A 21,418-nucleotide genomic window follows, 5' to 3' on the forward strand; every position below is an offset into this window, starting at 1 on the left:
TGTTTCCTTGATCTCCTTGCTGACGTCCTTTGCGTATGCCTTCTTCCCACGTCTCAAGTATATGTCCTTGGAGGAGGAAGGAACTCCCCTTTCCAACCCCTTTTTCAAGAATATGGAGAGAGAATCACCAAGCAATACTTTGGGGTGGGGGGGTGAGGTAAGTTCTTTAAGGCAAGTTCTTCTGAGCTTTCTAAGAAGGAAAAAAACTCAGACTGACAGCATAAAGCTACATCCGTGAAAGTCAGTTTCCTCAAGTTGCTTTGATCGCTAACAAAGTGCCTCTACTCCAATGAAAAGAGAACAATGGTTGTATCTGCCCTGTGCTACAGAAGAGGGCTCAAGCTGTAAAAATTAGACTATATATCATGTTCTTGCTGGTGCATGTGGAAGATCTTTGCGTAGTTCGCTTGTAAATGCATATTTTAAAAAGATGCAGAAAAGACACTGCAGATAGGTACTGGGCTCTGAAGCATTTTTTGGAATCAATCTGAAGCATTGCACCAACTTATCCTCAAGGGTCCAAAGCAATTTCTTCCTCAGTATTTCCAAGGCAGAAAAAGAAAACTGATCCCAGTGTCCACAGATAACCATTTTTAAATCCCACTGATCTTAGCAGGGTGCTTAATTCTCCCATTGAAGGTAGTAGGAGAACTCTTGGAAGTACTGAAATACGACTAGATCAGCTCCAAATGGGGATGAACCGGGTTAGGGGAAGGGGAAGGGAAAAAACATTTTGAAGATGTCCAAGCTGTGTTCTGAGTTTCAAAGAAAACAAAATCAACCTGGTTATTACCATTGCTTCAGTTTTCAGGGTCAGAACAGAACTTCTGTGACATGCGTGGCTAATGCAAATGTCCAATCAGGTTTCACCAAAGAACACTGTTTATATATTTTATTTATGGCCTGCACTGAAGAGCTTTCTGAAACAGCCTTGTTTTAAAGCTGAATAATATAAAAAGAGGCTCGCAAACCAAGAGAGTTACTAAAGGCACCCGGAGAATTAAAGCAAATCAACTGTGTTACACTTTTTAAAAACTGCGGATAGGACAGGTATTTAACAAGCGTATTTGAATTTTGACGTTTTCTTTAAACCAGACGTCAAAAGTGAGCCCACTCAAAAGTATCATTGTAAGTGATAATCATAAATCTTAAGCAGACATGCGTTGACAGCAGCAGAGACTTATGCAACGTATTTACAATCGAACCCTTGTCTCTTTCTCTAAAATGCAAAATACAATTTCAAAGGGTATAGGGCTGGCAGCTAAACTGATTCCCCCACAATCTTGATTGCTCGTTCAGCAGGCATCACCAACAGGCCTCCTGGATGTCACAAAGGAAGTTGGCAGGTTACCACTTCCATCCTGCACATTTCCATCATTTCCTATTTATTTTGCAGGGCTCAAAAAAATAAAAAAAATAACCCCTGCATCACTGTGAACAAGGCTGAGGGGGGCTTCATTCAGGCCCCTTTTTCCACACACCTCCTCTGGCTGGAGGGGAAGAGCAAAACCCCAAACACCACAAAGAGGGAGTGTCTAGAAATGCCTTATTTTCACGTAGTCGTGACAGCGAGCAATATGGAAATAACGTATTGCCCTATCTGTAACTTTTCTGCAGAATTTTGTTTTTCTTTCCTGCTGGGAGAGAAATACCTGTTGCAACGTCCTCTTCTAGGAAAGGATTAAAAATCAAACCAATCCTGCATAGAGTCACAATAAATGCCTATTAACATGTTAATTTACACCTACTGCAACTAAAAATACTTCCAGTATTTGGAACTGAAAAATGACCTTTCTGTGGAATCACCTCAGAAAGGTGAGAAGGAGCAGAACAGGAAAAGGAACAAAAATTCAGAGGAGGAGAAAACGCATCTATGAGAAAGAACGTTCTGGCTTCTTTTGGTTAAGAATTATTTGGATAGTTTCGGATTTGACAGAGAAAAATGTCATCTCCTAAAGAAAAGCCTCGTGCTGGACTAGAGACTGGGAGACCTTCTCACCCCAACCCACCTCGCAGGATTGTTGTTGTGGGGAAAACAGGAGGTGAGGGCATTAGGTATGCCACCTTGACTGGCATAAAATAAAAGTGGGATATAATCATGATGATGATGATGTCGTCTGAAGCTGACTGGATTATTATGTATTCTCCAGGCTGCCTAACATTATACCTCACTATGCAGTATTCCTCTCTTCTTGTATCCGAAAAATCGTACTAATTTTTCTTCTTTTTTTTTCATTTTTACCTGTTTTATCTGTATCTGACTGCTGGTTTTATGGCCATAATCAAGGCTTGATTTGATTATGCCTTCTTTTCATCAAGGCTGTTGCTCACTCCTGCCTTCTGATCCATCTCCATTTAGCTTTGTGTTTTTCAAGCTTGGCAACTTTAAGATATGTGGACTTCACCTCCCAGAATTCCCCAGCCAGTTTGAAAAACACTGATTTAGCTTATGGAAAAGTATACAAACATGGATTATGCTTGACTCTTACATAGTTGGAAACCTGTTTTACAGGGCTTTCTACGTAATCATGGAGAAGAATTATACTTTTAACGTTGCAGAAAGGAGGACATTGGCTTCTCCCTTCCTTTTTATCTCCCAGCAATGTGATGAAAAAAGTGCGATGCCTTCCACGCATCACTCCGGTGCAAGAGTTTCCTAAGGTATATACAGGTATTTGTTCCTTCATTCATACATACAAAACCTTGTCTGTATTACTATGCAAATCTGCATTCAAAACCAGGATGTGATCCTGTGTCAGACTGAAGATTCAAACCCATTTCATTTAAACAACTTCCGGAAAAAATATGATTTCCTGAAGCCCCAATACCAGTATGTTTAAACCTCCAGAAAAACTGGAGAAAGTATAAAAATAAAACCAGAAAGGTCATAGTTATATCCAAAGTTACTGCAGGCAAACATCCTCTTTAATAATCCTGGGTTTTGCCAGGAGTGTGAGGTATACGAATGAGAAATAAATAGATAAACAGGCAGATGGATGGTTGGAGCCTTATCATTCAAAGATATATCCATATTGCATCAGAAGGCATATATCATCAAGAGTGATATCCAGCCTAGTAGAATACTGTAATATAGTTTAGAAATAAGACGTTATGTCCCAGTTCTACTGCCTATATAAACAGACTATCACGCTAGACAGGACTATGTTCTTTAGCAAACAAACAAAATTAATATACAGCCTAACCAAAATTAATATACAGCCATAATTAACAATTTACTTCTGAATTAAAAGGGGAGTTTCCTAAAAATCCATGCCAATGGCTGGTGTGGGTCTTCCGGGCTGTGTGGCCGTGTTCTGGAAGTTTTGTTTCCTAACGTTTCGCCAGCACCTGTGACCGGCATCTTCAGAGGGCAGGAGCAGAGACAGGAGCAGTTCTCTCTATGCCCAGGGTCATGCCAGGGTCATGCCCAGCCCAATCCATGCCAATGTTAGCAACCATCACTGCATAACCTCTTCATCTCTTAATAATGCAATTCATGTGTAATTTTTTTTTTTTTAGCCTGCTTTCATTTCACAGACTTAAAGAAAAATAGGCGTGAAATCAATCACTTCACTTCCACATCCAGGCAAGAAGTTTAATACAGAGACTTCTAGAATATAGGATGAAAAGGAAAGCATTCATTTATGATGCCATATTTGCAGAGAACATATACAAAGAACTACTCTGGGAAGCAAACAGAGAATATACAAGATATGGAAGATAATCAGGAACCAGCTTTTAGAACTTTTACTCACTATAAGCACAAATGTACAACAACATTTATTTGTTAACTATAATAAAGGAAAAATAGCCAGAACCACATCATACATCACTGAACACTGTATATAAAGACCCAGGTTACCTTGGCTATTTCTGTATTATATCTTAAAAGCCAATTTTTATGTACAAATATTAATGCCTTATTTAATGTGTAATGTCCACAAAATCGGCAAGTTCAGAATCAACAACATAATTATATTCATGTCTACTCAGAAGGAAGGTCAACTGAATTAAAGAAGATTTATTCCCAGGCAGGTATATACAGGGTTATAATTTAACTCTTATCCAACTCAGGCCATTTCCAACTTCTATGTAAATCCCTTTCAGTTTTATGCGCATTCATGTGGTTTTTAACCATTAACTTCTTCTCTCTTAATAATATTAGACATCTGTGGTAAAGCCAATAGCTTACAATAATCTTTTCAAAATAGTTTTTGAAAGACAATGGTTATAATCAGGTCACATAAACTCTTAATTCAATAGCACCCATCTGCAATTCTTAGAAATCTCCTTCTAAACCTTTGGCAAGAAGATACTAATGTCTAAATGAAGAAAAACCCACTTCACAAATGCAATCTGAAAACACCTCACTTACCAACAGTTAAATCAACCGATTTCTTAACATTATGGTAAGTTTCAAATTTGACAGCCATTGTGGTCAAGATCAAAGCATGACAATATTTCAATCCATAGCCATTTCTTCTTTTTTCAGGTCGCAATTATTTTCTAACATTCAGGATTGTGCCGGATCCTCCTCCTCGATAATATGACCAGCTTCAGAAGAGTTCGGAGTAGCAGTGCAGAAGCGCACCGTCCAATCAAGACCATCGCATTCACAACTGATGGCACTTGTCATGCAATTATTTGCTATAGCGTACTGTACCTTAGCAGAGAGCACAGCTATCGGTCAGACGTAAGATTTATTACACTTATTTCATTCCAAAGGTGCAACTGAACAATTGGCTATTTGCCACTTTTAACCCACAAGTAAAATCTCCTCCAAGTAGAGCTAGACTTTTGGTGACTTCATGGACATACAATATTTTTCTTGTCAACAATACAGAAAGTTTTTCAACTTCCTACTCTAGCCTACAGCCCTGAGATATCTTGGTAGTCTCCTATCCAGGTACTAACTAGGTCTGATCCTGTTTAGCTTTTTAAGATCAACCAAGATTGGTTAAATGCTGGCATCTAGTTTCATAAAGCCAACATAAAATTGCCCCCAAAGCAAATCTAATCTCTTGTACATTAAACATTTACTCTTTTAGTTGCTATAATGCATCCTTCCAAAACATGTGTATTTTCTTATACCACTCTGGCTCCTGTCTTTCAATATTCAAAATTTAGCACTTAAAACTTCCCAAACAAACTAGTGGATATGCCTCTCTTTACACTGCCAACGATCTGTTGTCTGGAAAACTCTCAATGGAGATCCAATTCAGCAAGTTTGTTTTATTTAAAGTTTCATTTAAAAAATGAAGTATGTCATGCATTTACGAACCACATAGAATATTTCCAATTTTCAAAAGAAGCTGAAATGACACATTTGATTATGGGGGGGCAACAATAACCAATCAATAAAGTGCTGTTTTATTGATGTAGGCCTGTCTGGAAGTAAGTTCCATTAAAGTTACTGGAGATTTAATTCTGCAGATACATGCATTAAAAGACAAGCCATTCATATTTTAATATTTCCACTCATACTGCATACTGGTTTACTTTTATCTTATTTCTAGGTAATTTATTTACTTTTTCCAGTTTGTGTTACGTAATTTTGGCTCTCTAATTGCCTAAGATTAGTCAGTGACTATAATACTGGATATGAGTTGACTACTTGAATGACACATACTATTACTTGGAAATTATTTTTATTAAAATACTTCCAAACATTTTAACTCATTCCCACGTCAGTTCTCTTACTATTTTTTTTTTAATTTAAACTCCTGAAAACTTTCAGTCAATTAGTTTTAGCATGCCTGAAGAATCATATATACAAATACATGTGATTTTGAGGAGTAAATACCTACAATTCATTACAATTTTCACTTTTATTTTAATTATTAGTTTCTATTTGAAACTATCCATGCCAAGCTATCAATCAATTTTATGGCATAATGTATTTTAAAAGTGCAAAACCATGAAAATGCTCCTTGGTGGTGTTCATAAAATTTATTCCACAAAATGAGCTTATAGAATTTTAGACTGTTAATACTTCATATTTTAGGACAGAGCGCATCATGGTTTAACATTCCCGTACAATTAATACAAAGGCTTTCTCTATCAAACAGTACATTTTGGCCGCAAAATTCAAAAAGACCAACAGACAGCGAAGAAATACAGAAAACAATCGCTGTTGATTGCCTTTAATGATGGTCTGCTTCCTTTACATATCTAGTAGCCTTGTCAAAGGGCAAGATTTGGTATCTTCCTAGCAAAATAGCATTTCCAGTTCTGTCCTTTATTACATCACATAAACTTTTGAATAATTTCCTGGGGAGAGTGAGCATTAAAATATTATCCCATATGCAGTTTGAAGGGGGATCATTTTGACCAGGTGATATGCCTTCCAGCCCCCCAGCTGATTCTTGTCCACCCTTGAGTATAGTTACATTACGCTTTCCTCCTGCCCACCCCCCCACCCCAATCCATCAGTCTGCAACTGAACTGGACAAACCGAGACCTGCTTTCCTGTTACAAATGCATGGGAATAAAATGGGTATATTTGCATCTCTAACCCCCACAACAGCATCCGATGGGCCTCCAGCTGAAAAGGCCGTCTGCTCCTATTGTACAGAATATGCAAACAGCCCCCCAAGCCCAATCTAGCAGGGTTGTCTGCAGGCAGGGGGCTCAAAAAAGCGAAGATGGCAGCCAGAACCATACCATCCACGCCCCGCCCTGTTTCGCATGTGACAAATGTTAGTTGTGATGGGAAATGGACTTTGAAGATGTTACGATCCGTGAGACACCAAAGTCACGCCCAGCTCTTCAAGCCACAGTCTATGTCCTTGCAACGAACCGCCTTTCCACTACCCAGCAGGACATCCTATCTGAGCTACAAAAATCCATGCAACCTGCTAGATGGCAACAGCTTTCCTATCCCTTTGCTGCCCCCTAGCCCCGGCCTGGACTTATGCAACCTGCAGAAGTATTTGGAAAACTCTGCCCCAGATGCCCAAATAACTTGAGGGACAACTTGAGCGTTACGCAGAGGGGGGGCTCCCGAAGTAGAAAGGTCCGCTGCAAGACCATGTCCGAATTTAGGCAAGGTGTCGTCGGCGACCCACACCGGCAGGCCCAGAGGGCGCGCCTTTCCTGCACGGACCAGCAGCCGAAGTCAAGAAGCGAACTGACTTCCGTGCAAGAATTGCCACCGGCGCAGCGTCTCGCCCTCGGTCTACCGGCTCAGCCCACCGCGGCAAAGCCGAGTCCGCCCTCTGGCTTCCTCTCCGAGCAGTTCCCAGCGCCGCGCGCCCTGCCTGCGCTCCGGCGGGAGAGGGGAACGGCGGGCTTGGCTCCGGGGCCAGCAGAGGACCGGCGGGGGCTCCCACCTCCTTCCGCGCATGGAAACCCCCCCCCGCGCACCTCCATTCACAAAGGAAGGACGGCTCCTTCCCGAGTTTGTGAATGGGCAGCCGCGCTTCCCCTGCGGCGCTCCGGGCTCGCAGCTGGGACGCCCGAAGGCGGCTCTTCTCCCGCCTCCTGCCCTGAGCCGCGCCGGACCCCGCAGCGCAGCGCAGGGCAGGGGGCTCCGGCGAAGGCACCCGGAGCGCCCGAGAGGCAGTCCTGTGGCTCCGCTCCGCCGATCAGGACGCAGCCCGGTTCCTCTTCTTGCCCGGCTGGCGGCACGGAGAGCGCAGCGGGCGCAGCCGGGGCAGCCTGGCGCGAACGGCTGAGCGGGAAACCCGCCCCCCGCCTGCACTCAGCGGAGGGGAGTGGCAGCCGCCCCCCGCGCCTGACCCGCGAGGAGGGGCGCGCGCGGAGCCCGCCCGCCCGCCCGCCCGCCGGGGCCCCCGGGCTCACCCGCGAACTCCTCCGCCTCCGCGTCCTCGTCGCCGCTCTCGGAGTCGGTCTGCGGGGGCCCCTCGGCGAAGTTGACCCCCCTGCTCTCCGGGGCGGCGCCGTCGAGCTGCAGGCGGCTCCCCCGCCCGGGGCCAGGCGCGGAGGCGGCGTTGCAGCGGCCGGGGCCCCGAGGGGGGGCGCCGCCTTGGTCCTCCCCCCCGCCGCCCGCGCCCGGAGCCGCCGCCGCCTCCGCCTTGAGGCGCCCGAAGTACTGGAGGGCGAATTCCAGCAGGTCGCCCGGCTGGCTCCGCAGCACCTCCACGGTGAAGCCCTGCAGCAGCTCCGTCAGCCCCTCCGGGACGGAGATGCTCATCCCGGGGACGCGGCGCGGCGCGGGCAGGGCGGGCGGGGAGCCCAGCGGGGTGCCGAGCCGCCCCGGCCCCGCGGCTCCACCAAGCCTGAAGCGGCGCGGGTGCGGCGGCGGCGGCGGCGGCTTCCCCTCGGGGTCTTCCCCGGCTCTTTGCAGCCGCCCGCGAAGAAAGAGCCAGTCCCGCCTGTGACGGCAGCAGCCGCATCCCCCGCCCCCAGCGCCGGGGGGAAACCTCGCGCGCATGTGACCCGGGGAAACCATGGCAACCGTGCGCCGCGCGCGCGCGCGAGGGAGCGGGCGAGCGAGCGCGCGGCCGCCGCTGCTGCGTTGCGAGTGCAAAAGGTAGCGGAGGCCGGCGAGGAAGCGTTGCAGGGCGGCCGGGGGTGGGGTCGGTGAAGGAATCCCGACGGTGCCTCTGAGCATGTGCAGTGTGCCTTCCGGGGAACGCACGCGGCTAGGGCGGCGGGTGGGTTTCCGTTGGTTTCTGCTCGCGCGCTTTGCAAGAGCGTCTCGGTCTGCAGATACTGTATGTGCTGCTCGGAAAAGCTCCCTGGGATGAATTCGTGCATCGGCGGTTCAATTAAAACCTCCCCATCCCTCGTCCTCCGCTCAATTCCGGCTCTCAACAGAAGTAAAATACTACAAGGATAAGCCGTGTAAAAATCCAAAGAAGAGGTGGGGGGTAGGCTGGCTTCTCCTTCCCACCTCTTCTGGTGAGAAATCGCTCCTCTTCTATATCCCGTGAATAAGAATAAATAACAATTTATTAAATTTCTATGCCGCTCGACTCCCAGCGACTCTGGGCGGTTAACGGAAAGCGCTTTCCATAGCCTGGAATGTAGTTCTGCAAAGAAAAGTGGAACAAAAAAGGTGGAATTCTCTTCTGTGGGAAGATGGGATCCGCGTGAAGATTGGGAGAAGAAGCCACAGTCATTTGTGGCTTCTTTAGCTGCCGAATGCTGAACTATTTCATGGGGCTAAACAGATCAGCCTTGCTACAAGGAGGCTCTGGAGAGTTTCCATTCCTCTTGCCTTCTCCCACACCTGTAGTATTAAAGATCACCAATCTCCACTCGCTTCTGCCCTAACAAAGACTAAGAAAGAAGGAGTTAACCCAGTGTTCTCAACCTTGGCCACTTGAAGGTGTGTGGACTTCAACTCCCAGAATTCCCCAGCCAGCATGGCTGGCTGGAGAATTCTGGGAGTTGAAGTCCACATATCTTCAAGTCGCCAAGGTTGAGGAACACTGGGTTAAACCAAACCCTCCCAGCAAGGATGTCCATAGGACAATGTTTCTCAACCTCAACAACCTTAAGATGCATGGACTCCAGCTCCCAAAATTCCCAGCCGGCTTTCTGGCTAGGGGATTCTGAGATTTAGAGTCCACACATCTTAATGTTGCTGAGGGTGAGGAACACTGCCATAGGATACGGTATGTCAAGATGGCAGCCATGATGGTCCGACTGAAGCTTCGCCTATTTTTTTATGCCTATAAAAAACAGGTGGCTTTCCAATCACGCTTGCGGCCGGCGTCTTGACTTTTTCGACCACACTCCTGCTTGCCAGTTTTATAAAGCCTGGAATTTATATTTATTGTATATTTATTTATTGTTTTAATGTATTGTGAGCCACCCAGAGTCCCCCACTGGGGGGAGATGGGCAGGGGACAAACTTAATTAATAATAATAATAATAATAATAATAATAATAATAATAATAATAATTTGGTTGGAGGATGCAAGAGCATTCCTGCAGTTTCTGAGGGAGAAGACATATTTATTAGTTTTGTATCCTATCTTTATTTTTCACAACTCCCTCCTTCCATTTTTCCTACGGTAACAATCCTGTGAGGTAGGTTGACTGGGCCAAAGTCACCAAGATGGCTTCCGTATCTAAGGGAGGACTAGAACTCATGGTCTCCTGTTTTCTAGTCGAGCACTTTAAGCACTGAGTGGGCTCTCATCGCTCCTAATACATCAAAGTCAAAAGGCGATACGGTTACTGCCATGTTCTGTGCGTGGAACAGTATGGATATTTGTTTGGCTCTCTCCTCTTTAGCACGCATCTTATCTCTCAAGCCATAAATAGATTAAATCACACAAACCAGACATTGGTCACTGGGGCCGAAGCAGGGTGAGGCCATCCAGGAGCAGTCTTTCTGAAGCCCAAAGCAAGAAATACACGGTTAAAGCTCCTGACTTGAGGACCGAAGCAGGTTTTGAAAATAGAATACTGTTCTGGGCTATGAAAGGCAGTGAGCGCTTAGCTCTGGAAACCTCAGATCCTGCTTTGAAATCTTGAGAATTAAATCAGTCTTTTCAAAATAGAATAGCGATTCGGATCAGAAAGAAAGCTTGATTTCAGCTCTGAATTCGGAGAAATCACATAACTGGATAAGCAAGGTTCTTATCAAGGTCTTTGAAACTAAAGTACGTTTTCTGGTCAGCAGAAAGCCTCCTTGGTCAATTCTTTAACACAAAAAGTTATAAATAAAAAATTGCATTCAGTTACTGTTAGGTTCTCCCTAGGTTTTCTGCACGGCAGCTACTTCTGGCATCTCGTGACTAGCAGTCACATATTGTACGCATGCCACTCCCATTCACTTTCCTCTTGACAATTGTCTCCAAAAGACATGGGACCAGAGAGATGTGTACCGCCATATTCTCACGTACAAGGGTACAGGCAACACAGCTAGCCATGCCAGTTGGACAGGCTTATACAGATAAGCGATATAGAGATACTCCTGGCAAGTTGAAAGGTACCAAGTCCACCACCAGCCTGCTTCTGTAATGTGCAACTAAGTAGAAGTTCCTCCTATTAGTAAGACATGTCTCTGTCCTGCACAGCTGGGGACTATGCACAAAAACTGGGCTTTTCTAAGGAGGGTGTTTCAGACAGACTGATTTCCCCATAAGATACTAAGAACATCAGTCAAAGATTCATCCTAGCCCAGTATTGTTTCTCACAGTGGCCAACCAGATGGCTTTGGAGTACTCAGAGGAGGAAGAAGAAGACATGTCTTTCTCCAACCATTGTTCCCATGGAATTAGTATTTGGAAGCATGCTGTCCCCAACCCAGAGGTGATAGCCCATGACTGTCCTCCATTAATTTATCCAATTCTCTTTTAAAGCCACCCAAGTTAGTGACATCGCATGTCTCGGGGTAATGAATTCTGAGTAATCACGCGCTGTGTACAGAAGTACCTGCTTTTGCCTATTCTAAACCTCCTTCCAATCAACTTAATTGGATGATCCCCTGGCCCTAATGTTTTGAATGATAATCTTCTCTCTCCACGCCTTTTCTCGTAGGAAAGGTGCTGAAGCCTCCTGACCATTCGGTTGCCTTCTTCCACAATTTTCCAGCTCTTTTTCCAGATACAGGCGTTCTGTACATTTGTAGGAGGATATTACAATGTAAGCATTTTTATTTTCCATCCTAATGATGCTTAGCCTGGAATGTGCTTTTCCACATTGGCAGCATACTAAGTCAACATCGTAACTGGTGGTCTACCATGATCTTGAGATCTTTTCCTACAGGCAGCTCAGATTCCATTAATGTATATTGAATATAGTTTTCCCTTCCTGTGCATCACTTTACACTTATGTAACTTGAACCAGATTTACCATTAGGTTGACTGTTCACCCAGTTAAAAAGTTCTGGCATTTTTACTATCACTTCTGGTTTCTACCACCCTAAGTAGTTTGAGATCATCCACAAAGCTAACTGCTTGCCCATGAGTCAAGATGGGGTATAAACAAGTTTAAAAACGTCAGTCCCAAAGCAGATCCTTGAGGGACTCCCCTTCTCATTTCCCTCCATTGAGAAAATAGTCCACTTATTCTTACTCTATCAGTAGACGGGTCATCTTACTTCCTGCTTTTGCCAGCTAAAGGTGTTTGATGTTTGCTGATGTTTCAAGTTGTATTTTGTTTGCTAGGTGAACTGTGTGGTGTATGGGCTTGCTCTGATCTGGATAGAGGGATTGGCTGGGTACAAACTAAATTGGATATTACCCCAGTGCTGTAATTTTCCAACATGGGGAGCCATATCTGGGCCACCTCTTTCTATCCTGTTTCCTACCCTTCCTTCATAAATTCCTTGTTCTTCTCCCATTAAAAAAATACACAAAATGTGGCCTATTCTATACTGAAATGCTCTCGGTGCCATTTTTTTGCCTATGTAAATTCAGCTGCAAAACTCATTTACTGGCAATGGGACACAAATGCCATTGTGTTCCAGATTCTTGCTGGCTTGTGGCTTCAACATGCCACCCATCATTTTTATTAAGGCCCCCTTACTTTCTTTTCTTTTTTAAACAGCAGCAGCTGGCATGCCACTATGGACTATTTTTAGAATTGATATCACAGAGTTGACACATTAAGGAAATGGCTAGGATGGTATAACACATTCCTTTTTTTCCCCCTCCCCCCATAGCAGTTTCTGTGGTCAGATACAAGGCCAACTCATGTGTTTGCAACTGGTACATCCCCCCCACAGGGGAAACTCAGGTATATAAGAGCAGATATGGAAGGGCAAGGATGAACCACAATTTCCCAGCACAATCTTATTGCTTAGATCCCAGATCAACCTGATTGCAGGATGATTACTCCTGCTCCCAAAATAATTACCAGTCAACTGGATGGATTTTAATCAGGTTCTCAGCTATGACAGCAACAGCTCAACAGCACACAAAAGAAGTGTAAGAGTCCTTTTCAGACAAGCAAAAACACACTGTAATAACCCAGAACTCCAAAAAGTAGAAATAAATTATCTTTTATGTGTAACATGCTCCAATGCAACTGATATCTATACAGCTTCATCAAAGAATGTCTATCCATGCAACCAAAACACAACATAACCTACACAACCCATGAAAAGGATAACTTTGCCATGCATTAAAAACATCTCAGAAACTCCAACTACAGGTAGACCTTGCTTAAAAACTACCTCGTTTAGCAACTGTTGAAAGTTACGATGGCGCCAAAAGTAACTTTATGACCAATTCTCACACTTACAACCATAGCAGTGTCCCATGGTCACGTGATCACCATTTGTGTGCTTCACAGCCAGCTTCCAACAAGCGGAGTCAATGGAGAAGCCAGCAGTAAAATCAGAGGTCATGATCATGTGATGTCTCATTTAATGACCACGGGTGATTCGCTTAACGACTGTGGCGGAAGTGAGGTTATAAGTCCATCGCAGTCGTGATGTCTCACTTAACAACCACATCACTTAGTGATGGAATTGCTGGTTCCAATTATGGTAGTTAAGTGAGGACTTGTCATTATGGCATTTCACTCCAGTAAAATGATGCAAAGCTGTTTTCAGCAACTGAAACGTATCATTTAAAGGTTTCCTGTGAGAAGATGTGGATTTAAAATATCAAATGTACATATTAAAAAGCGGAACAAAACGGAATGAAATACATCAGCATGGAAAAACGCTGTTGTCTAAAAAGGAGACAAATTAACCTATGCCAGTTGATTAAAGTATGAAACTTTTTCTACATTTTCAGTAGAGGGGGCAGGACAATTTTGCATACTAGACTAGGACGTTACCTCCTAGGAGGATTTGCGTCCTGCCTCTTTCCAGATCTCCTTGTCGATATTTTAACTTCTTTGCTTCGTTGTTGTGTCCTGTGATGCCACATTTTTATGCTCATCTGACTTTAGTATTTCTTTGACCATCAAGAGGAGGACATCCCAATAGGTAAGACCTATATTGCCTTAATTCTTCCTGCAAAAGTGCAACTGATCTTTGAAAGGAGGTATACATCTAGTAACATGCATATAACATGGAGGGGGAAGAGGTCTAACCTTTCAGACTGTAATAAGGAATAGCTTCCATTTAGAACACTGTTTTTCAAAGTTGGCCACTTGAAGATATGTGGACTGCAATTCTCAGAATTCCCCAGCCAGCATGCTGGCTGGGGAATTCTGGGAGTTGAAGTCCACACATCTTCAAGTGGCCAACTTTGAGAAACACTGGCTTAGAACTAGAGGTTGGAGGTGATCATTCTAAATTAAGGAAGCAACCATCTTCTTTATTCAACAACTGAAGATGACGTATCTTGGAATATTTCCCTGGTCTTGTTTTTATTCATGTCTTTGGCTCTGAGTTTTTGTAGGAACTAAGGGAGTCACTTGTTAAATGCATCAAAAGAACAACTATCTTTTTTTTTCTTCCTAGCATTTTCCTGCAGGTACAGGGTCCACTTTCTGGATCAACCAAAAGTTGATCCATCAGTTGCAACAGGAATTGACCAACCAGCTTGTTGCCTGAGCTTGACATCATGGGCTGAGAGTGACTGGCCCAAAGTCACCCAGCCGGCTTTCATGCTAAGACAGGATTAGAACTCACAGTCTCCTAGTTTCTATCCTGCAGCCTTAACCACTAGGCCAAACTGGCTTTCATCAAAAGAACTATATAGCAGCCAACAACTGCAATTTGTAAAACTGAATACTTACACTTCAGTGTTGGATTATGGCTAGTGTATTCCCCAAAACTGATTCTCTCCAATCATTTTGGACTGCGCCACCCATATTTTCAGCCAGCTACCTGAAACTCAACACATCCAGGAGAAGCCTGTATTATGGCAATGGAGAATTCTCATGGTATTATCCCACTGATAAAAAGCAGGGTCTGCCAGCAAAACACTTTTTTCCACTTTCATCACCCCCCCAAATATGCCCTGGGGAGACACTGAGACCAGATGTGGGGCATACGTGGGTGGGTACAGATATAGGAACGAACAGTTCCTTTCAAATAATTTGCACATACTGTAGTTCAATATCTTTAACAGGCTAACTAAATATACTGAGCAGGGGACATGGTGGCGCAGTGGCTTAATGACGCTGAAAGTTGCCGGCCAGAAATGGTCGACGCTTCAGCGGTTCGAGTCCAGCCTTCGCGTTAACAGGGTGAGCTCCTGTTTCCTCCCCAGTTCCTGTCAACCCAACAGGTCGAAAACTCACGTGAGTAGATAAATGGGGACTCTCAGTCCAGTGGGAGGAAAAATGCTGGCGGCGCCTTGCAAAAGGAGTCAGGAGCAGTTGCCAGTAAGCACGAAACCGTGCGCGCCCAAAAAGGGCGCGAAGCAACAGAAACCCCGCCTCCTGCGCTCGCCAGCTGGGCTCTGCCCTAGGAAGGAGGCTCTGGCAAACCACTTCCGAAACACTTGCCTTGAAAACTGCAAGGACTCGTCCAAGCAGTCACTGCAGGGTCAGCAATGACTGAGCGCAGATAAAAATAAAAAATAAAAAATATATATACTGATCTATTATTAGCTATTAATAAAACTGATCTGTTATTAACTATTAATGAAGCAATTGCCCTAATATGAATTCAGAGTTTTTTAAATCCCTTAAAAATGGCAATTTTCAATTTCACAAGATACCTGCTGAGGTGCTAATACAGTTTTTCTATATTAAGTTAAAATAATCCTTCCAACTGATCTTTTGGATAATCCTTCCTGCTTGCACCCCAACAGGATGATGCTGGAGTTATCTCTTTTTGTGCAATTTGTTAATTTTTTCATTTATTGGGTGGGGGTTGCCTTTCACCATATAAAGGCTGCCTTCAGTTTCATTTTTTAACATTGCATTTTCCAACCCTACTCCTAGTGGCTAGAGTAATAGTTCAGCACCACTGGAGGCCACTGGATGGGTGAAAGCTACATGAATGGCTTCATTTGGTCTGATGGTCATTACCAATCCATAATATGGATGTAATAATTAATAAATATTAGTGGATGTAGTACATTTATGAATCTATTTGATATAGCAACTTCAAGCATCTTCATTGCATCACCGGTCCATTGCTGAAGTGTTATAACGCCTGTCTTCATTACAGTGATTTTGACACAACAGTGTGAGGCAGCTCTAAAAGGTGCTATAGATTGAGAGTGGGGAAGTTACCTTTTAGTAGCATCAAAAGCAAAACAGCAAGGGAAATTCTAATGTTTATATGTCGTTTATTTATGATCATTTTACTAGTCAGAGCAGTATAGGATTGTTGGCAATCCTACAACACAGAATTACTTATGAGGAAACAGTTCTTCTCTTACAATGACTCTAAATTATAATAAACTAAGAGGAAAGAACAACTACAGGTAGTCCTCGAGTTACAACCATTCATTAAGCAATCATTTGAAGTTACAACAGTGCTGAATGAAGGGACTTACTACTGGTCATTGAAGTTTCAGCCGCCCCCGCAGTCCTGTGAACAAAATTTGAGTGCCTGGCAACCTGCTCATGCTTACAACCAGTTGCAGCATCCCACAATCACATGATTGCCATTTGCACCCTTCCCTGCCAGCTTCCCCCAAGCAAAGTCAATGGGAAGCCAGCAAGGAAGGTCACAAGTCACTGGGATAAGTCTCCCCCAGCCTTTCTTCGCTTGCATGCACTCCACCCTCCTTCCCCCTTCGCTCGCACATATCCCATGCTCTCTTTCCACGGCCTCCCTGCAATCGCATGCACCCCATACATATCCTCATTCCCCAGCCTTTCCGAGCTCATGCCACACTGAACGCCCCCTCTCCCCCTGCTTGCGCCAGGCCTCCCAGGGCTTCCCCCAACCCCCCCCCCCCGTGGTGCCCCTGCATTCCTTATTGGGACTCCCTCTGCTTCCCGCTTAAGGACCTGTGCATCTTGGGTTACCATGACAACTGGGACTGCCTGAATTGCTGTTGCTAAGCAATGGGGTCACATGACGTCACACTTTATGACTGCATCGCTTAGCGACGGCAATCCCGGTCCCAACTGCAGCGTAACTCGAGGACTACCTGCATTGGGGAATTTGCTGTATTATCCCAGAAGTTTTTTGTGCCATTATACCTGTAAATTACCTCAGTGTCTCAAGGGACGTATGTTGTATTGCAATTCAGGTATTTTGCTATCTGCTTGCATGTGCAAATATCATTTATGCAGTATGTAGTAAGGAAGCAGTTTTAAAGTAAAATATATAGGCCTGACAAGGCATTTAAACAGCACATTCAGGTTATAAAATGCAAAATTGCTTGTGATGCTCATTAAAATACTTTAAAATGCATGTGTTCTATACTAAAAATACTTCCGTATGAAAAGAAACTTTAGTGGATGCTTTTTACTGAAAGAAACCAGAGAAAGAGCCATAAAACTGAATTAACACAAATGTTGCCTTTCACTTTTGAGCTCCCTGATTTATAAGGGAAACCACGAACTCTGTACTGTTAGAGTTCAGTTGCTAGTTCTGCTACCTTCTGCATAAAGATGCCTCACTACAGGTTTTTAAAGTACAGCTTAAGACACAGCCTAAATTTCTCCTTACCTGTTCTATTTTTAAGGAAGTGTTTTTCCTCTTATCCCTATACAAAGTCTTACCATGTGAGCTTTGTTCGATTTCTCACTGACAACATTGTTGAAGACACAATCAAAGACTGAGCCTCTCCCTCTGTCCTTGGCCATTTGTCTTGGGATAATGGAGAGGCCAAACATCTGGCTTTTGCAGAAGGAGCTGCTGCATGATGTCTGAACAGCGTCTCCCAAGCCAGTCATGAATTATTCAGATTCCTTAGAACAGTGTTTCTCAAACTTGTCAACTTTAAGATGTGTGAACTTCAACTCCCAGAATTCCCTGCTGGCTAGGGAATTCTGGGACTTGAAGTCCACACATCTTAGAGTTGACAAGTTTGAGAAACACTGCCCTAGAAACATGGATTCACGGCTCTTTGAAAGATCTCTCTTTAAAAAAAACAGCAAAAGTTCTCAGCTGGGAAATTAATACTAATAATTTCTTCCTTTCTCTCTGAATGTTAATTCATTTCAGTTCAACACAGGAGCAAGTTTCAGCCCTGCTTGAACTACAGAATAGTGATTTTTCCTTTAAAACTTTCGGGAAAAAAAGTCCTAAGTATCATCTTCCATCTCCAAGATATTATCTTGAAATCTCTCTTAGATATACAGAAGGCGCCTTGATTGCAGTGAGGCCTGGGTGTGCCTCTGTTTCCGGCTAACACTATTCTAGTATCACTCTGCCACGGTGTCAAAACAGCTGTATTCCAATGCTATTCCAGAATAACCATATCCTGGAATAACGCTGGAGAACAAAAGAAGCTTGACTACAGCTGTTAGTCGATTGCCTTGAATGTACCCATGCAAAGCTCTTACACAAAACCAAGCAAGTTCTGAGCCACGTCTGGCCACCAGCCACAGCCCATCCCACGTTAAGAAGAGTGATTGGTGGCTGTTTTTCCAGCCAATTAGTGAGCATTGGTGGGAGGGCAAATGAAACAGAGTTGACCAATCACTTTCCTTAACTTGTCCCCTATTAAAATGGTGAGGACAGCACCAGTCACGGATCCTTTTTTTCCAAAAATACACAACAGAAAAATTGTGGAATAATTGAAGTATATTTATATGAATATTCTTTGCCACAAACATATAAAATCACTTCACTTTTTTTTTCAATTGAAAAATAGATACAGTACAAACGACCGAGTCTTTAAAAGGTTACCGTTAGAAAGTGTAAAAGTTCAGTAAACCAGGTTTTCTAATGTAGAATTGCTTATAGGATAACCTTGCACAATGCAACAGTTTTGGATTCAGCTCCTATCAATTGCAGCATGGACCGGAGTTAAAGATGATGGAAATTGTAATCAAAGAACAACTAAACAGTTGCAGATTCCCTCATTAAGGAAACAGGGAAATAAAAAAGCCTTTAGAGTACACAGCAGTCATCTCAACTCTTATCTTTCTCCAAGCAATAGGAGGTTACACCTGCAGGTTTTTCAAAAAATGTACATATGAATGTATCTTGTGACATAATAATGAGATGACATGTTACATGAGACATATAAATAAATATAATTCCACAATATTTGTTTTGGAGAAACATGCGCCCACACAAGGTATCATTACAATTCAAGTCAGACAATTTCATGCTCTCAAGAGTGCACCTTATAAATTTAGTTACAACGGTAGATCCTCTGTGCAAAAATGTTCACATGTTCAGTAGTCATCCTGAATTCATGTGGGTAAATAGAGGAAAGTGCCCCATTTTTAAAAATAAATACCTCTATTTTTAAAATATAAAACATAAGAGCCAAAGCACCATACCACCCTGGATAAGTAAGTTTCCTTGATTTGGCTCACAATGCTGTAAACAGTCTGCAAATCTAATGGATCTTTGAATATGTTTATTTTTCAAACATTAATTTTTAAATGGCCTGACGGAGCACTTTGAACATCAGGAGAATGTAAAAGGCTGTTTGATACAGCAAGAAGGGGTTGAAAATTAAACATATACACCAATTAAAGGCTAACTGCCAGATGTGTCTCCCATTGCTCAAGGGATTATGGCACTAGTATTGATTTGAACAATTTTAAAAATGTTCCTGAGGAAAAAAATAACCACTGACTTTTTAAACATCTGGTAAAAGGAGCAGCTCTTGGGCGGTATTTCTTCTAGGGACCAACTACCACTATCGTAAAACTTTTTAAAGTTTCAACCGCATTTACAATGCCATCAGCATAAGGAGATAATTTCACCAATCGATGAAAAGTACTACCATTCAAAACAAAAAGGTTGTAAATTCAAAATCTAGTAAGCTTTACAAAGTTCAGGAGGGAAAAGGTCTTTTCCAAAGCTATTTCGCTGGTCTTACAAAAAGAATGATGGGAGGGGGCCCTTCCTTGCCTTTTCCTCCTGGGGGAGAGCAGGAAGCACCATCGAGGCTCCACTGGTGATGGTTATTGCCCATCTCAATGACTGAACAACCACAAAACCCACATACGTCACCTAAGAGGGATCAGCTACTGATGGCCTCTTCAACTTTGGATTTTCTTTCTTCTCCAGATGCAGGTTCGCTCCTGCATCTCCAAAAAGATTCAACAAACCACTCCATAAGGATTTCCACATCAGCAATTTATCATATCACCCAACCATAATTGTGGTTGTCTATCCCTGATACAGACGGGCTTTCTATCACCAAAGCAGTGGTCCATGACTGGCCGTCCAAGAGTGTAATTCCAGCATTCTGCTTTCCGGGGATCCTGATGATTAACTAATTGCAGTTTGTGCATAACACTCATTGCAACATTGGAGTTAGTGACTTGGAATGTCACAGCCATAGCTTTCTTTCCTTAAATAATTATAGAGGCTAGAGAACTTTGCTACTGTAATATTATGCAAGCAGGAGAAAGAGTTAAAAATAGAACCGTGAGGGTACAAATGTTTACAAGCAGGAGAAAACTATATAATAAGCTGGGGAAAAAAGATGTTCAATGCTACCTATAAATTTTAGTTTTAGTTTATTAAACATCTGTGGGAAATGGGAGTCTGGATTGGGGGGGAAGAAACGAAGCCACTTCAGCCACATGTTCGCCAGTGCTAGCTTAGTGCTATGCAGTATCATCAGATCCAGATTCTAATAAGGAAAGGGGTGTTCTGGACAGGGACCATGTTCTTGGAAGTCGTATCAAGTAACCACCAACGAATCCACCTGCAAAGGATTTATAATGGCATCCTTAGGCAGAATGCTTTTCAACTCCTTGTTTAATTCCAAGCACAAGATGTAGGAACCAGTTGAACTGCACAGTCCAGCCTTTATCCCGACAAACTTCTATCTGATCTAGAAAATACTTCTTAGCATCGTCTTCGTGTTTGCCAACCGTCAGTGCATCACGGATATATTCAATATCTTCTTTGCTAGTCAGCTGGGGCATCCCCGTCATTAGCATCATAGAAAAGAGGATGATGAGAAGGTCTGTGTGCTTCCGAAGGGCAAGGTAAGCCCGCACACAAATATCCTATGGAATAAACAAAACGTTCTAGTGAAATGTTATCTTCGTTCTAGTTGAAGACCAAAATAACACCTAAGACGTCTTTCATCTGAATTAGCATTGGCTTTGCATGGTCTTATTCAGTTTCTGATCTCAGCATGAATTGTGATCCTAAAGAAGAACTTACAACACTAATTGCTCTTACCAGTGTTTCTCAACCTTGGCCACTGTAAGATATATGGACTTCAACTCCCAGAATTCCCCAGCCACCCCAAGACTTGCCAAAAACCCCTTGGAGTGACTACAGCACCAGACATGATTCATATAGTCCTGGGAGCCGTCTTTTCTTTTAATAATTAAATCTGCCCCACTGAAAAGTCGCCTGCCCCAGTGTAATATGTTCTACAAACCCAGCTATTTGCATTTTATTCAATAAACCATGGTTAAAAGAACCACAAATTACTAGGAGGCATGACCAGGTCACTCTACTGACAAAATGAATTAC

At 43.3% G+C, this 21,418-nt stretch overlaps 2 protein-coding genes and 1 long non-coding RNA gene across 13 annotated transcripts in view; 1 reads left to right on the forward strand and 2 right to left on the reverse strand.

Moving 5' to 3' along the window:
- The window catches only part of PRKAR2B (protein kinase cAMP-dependent type II regulatory subunit beta), a 72,274-nt gene extending 63,946 nt beyond the window's left edge, over positions 1–8,328 (reverse strand). The window contains exon 1 of the mRNA XM_088153818.1: positions 7,804–8,328. Coding sequence (XP_088009944.1) covers positions 7,804–8,155 — 352 coding nt within the window. The 5' untranslated portion in view covers positions 8,156–8,328. The remainder of the gene's footprint in view (positions 1–7,803) is intronic.
- LOC148217198 (uncharacterized) lies at positions 57–5,614 on the forward strand. The gene is made up of 3 exons (XR_015798462.1): positions 57–157; positions 2,513–2,661; positions 4,493–5,614. It is a non-coding gene; the product is annotated as an uncharacterized LOC148217198 (long non-coding RNA).
- A 10,201-nt stretch (positions 8,329–18,529) lies between the features above and the next one.
- The window catches only part of PIK3CG (phosphatidylinositol-4,5-bisphosphate 3-kinase catalytic subunit gamma), a 34,370-nt gene continuing 31,481 nt past the window's right edge, over positions 18,530–21,418 (reverse strand). For all 11 annotated transcript variants that reach the window (XM_025176194.2, XM_025176191.2, XM_088153977.1 and 8 more), the window contains one exon: positions 18,530–20,940. In XM_025176194.2, coding sequence (XP_025031962.2) covers positions 20,659–20,940 — 282 coding nt within the window. In that variant the 3' untranslated portion in view covers positions 18,530–20,658. The remainder of the gene's footprint in view (positions 20,941–21,418) is intronic.

Source organism: Python bivittatus, unplaced genomic scaffold (assembly GCF_059951505.1).
Source record: "Python bivittatus isolate LINGU-HERP-01145 unplaced genomic scaffold, Pbiv_v1 ctg000010_np1212, whole genome shotgun sequence".
Lineage (NCBI taxonomy): Eukaryota > Metazoa > Chordata > Lepidosauria > Squamata > Pythonidae > Python > Python bivittatus.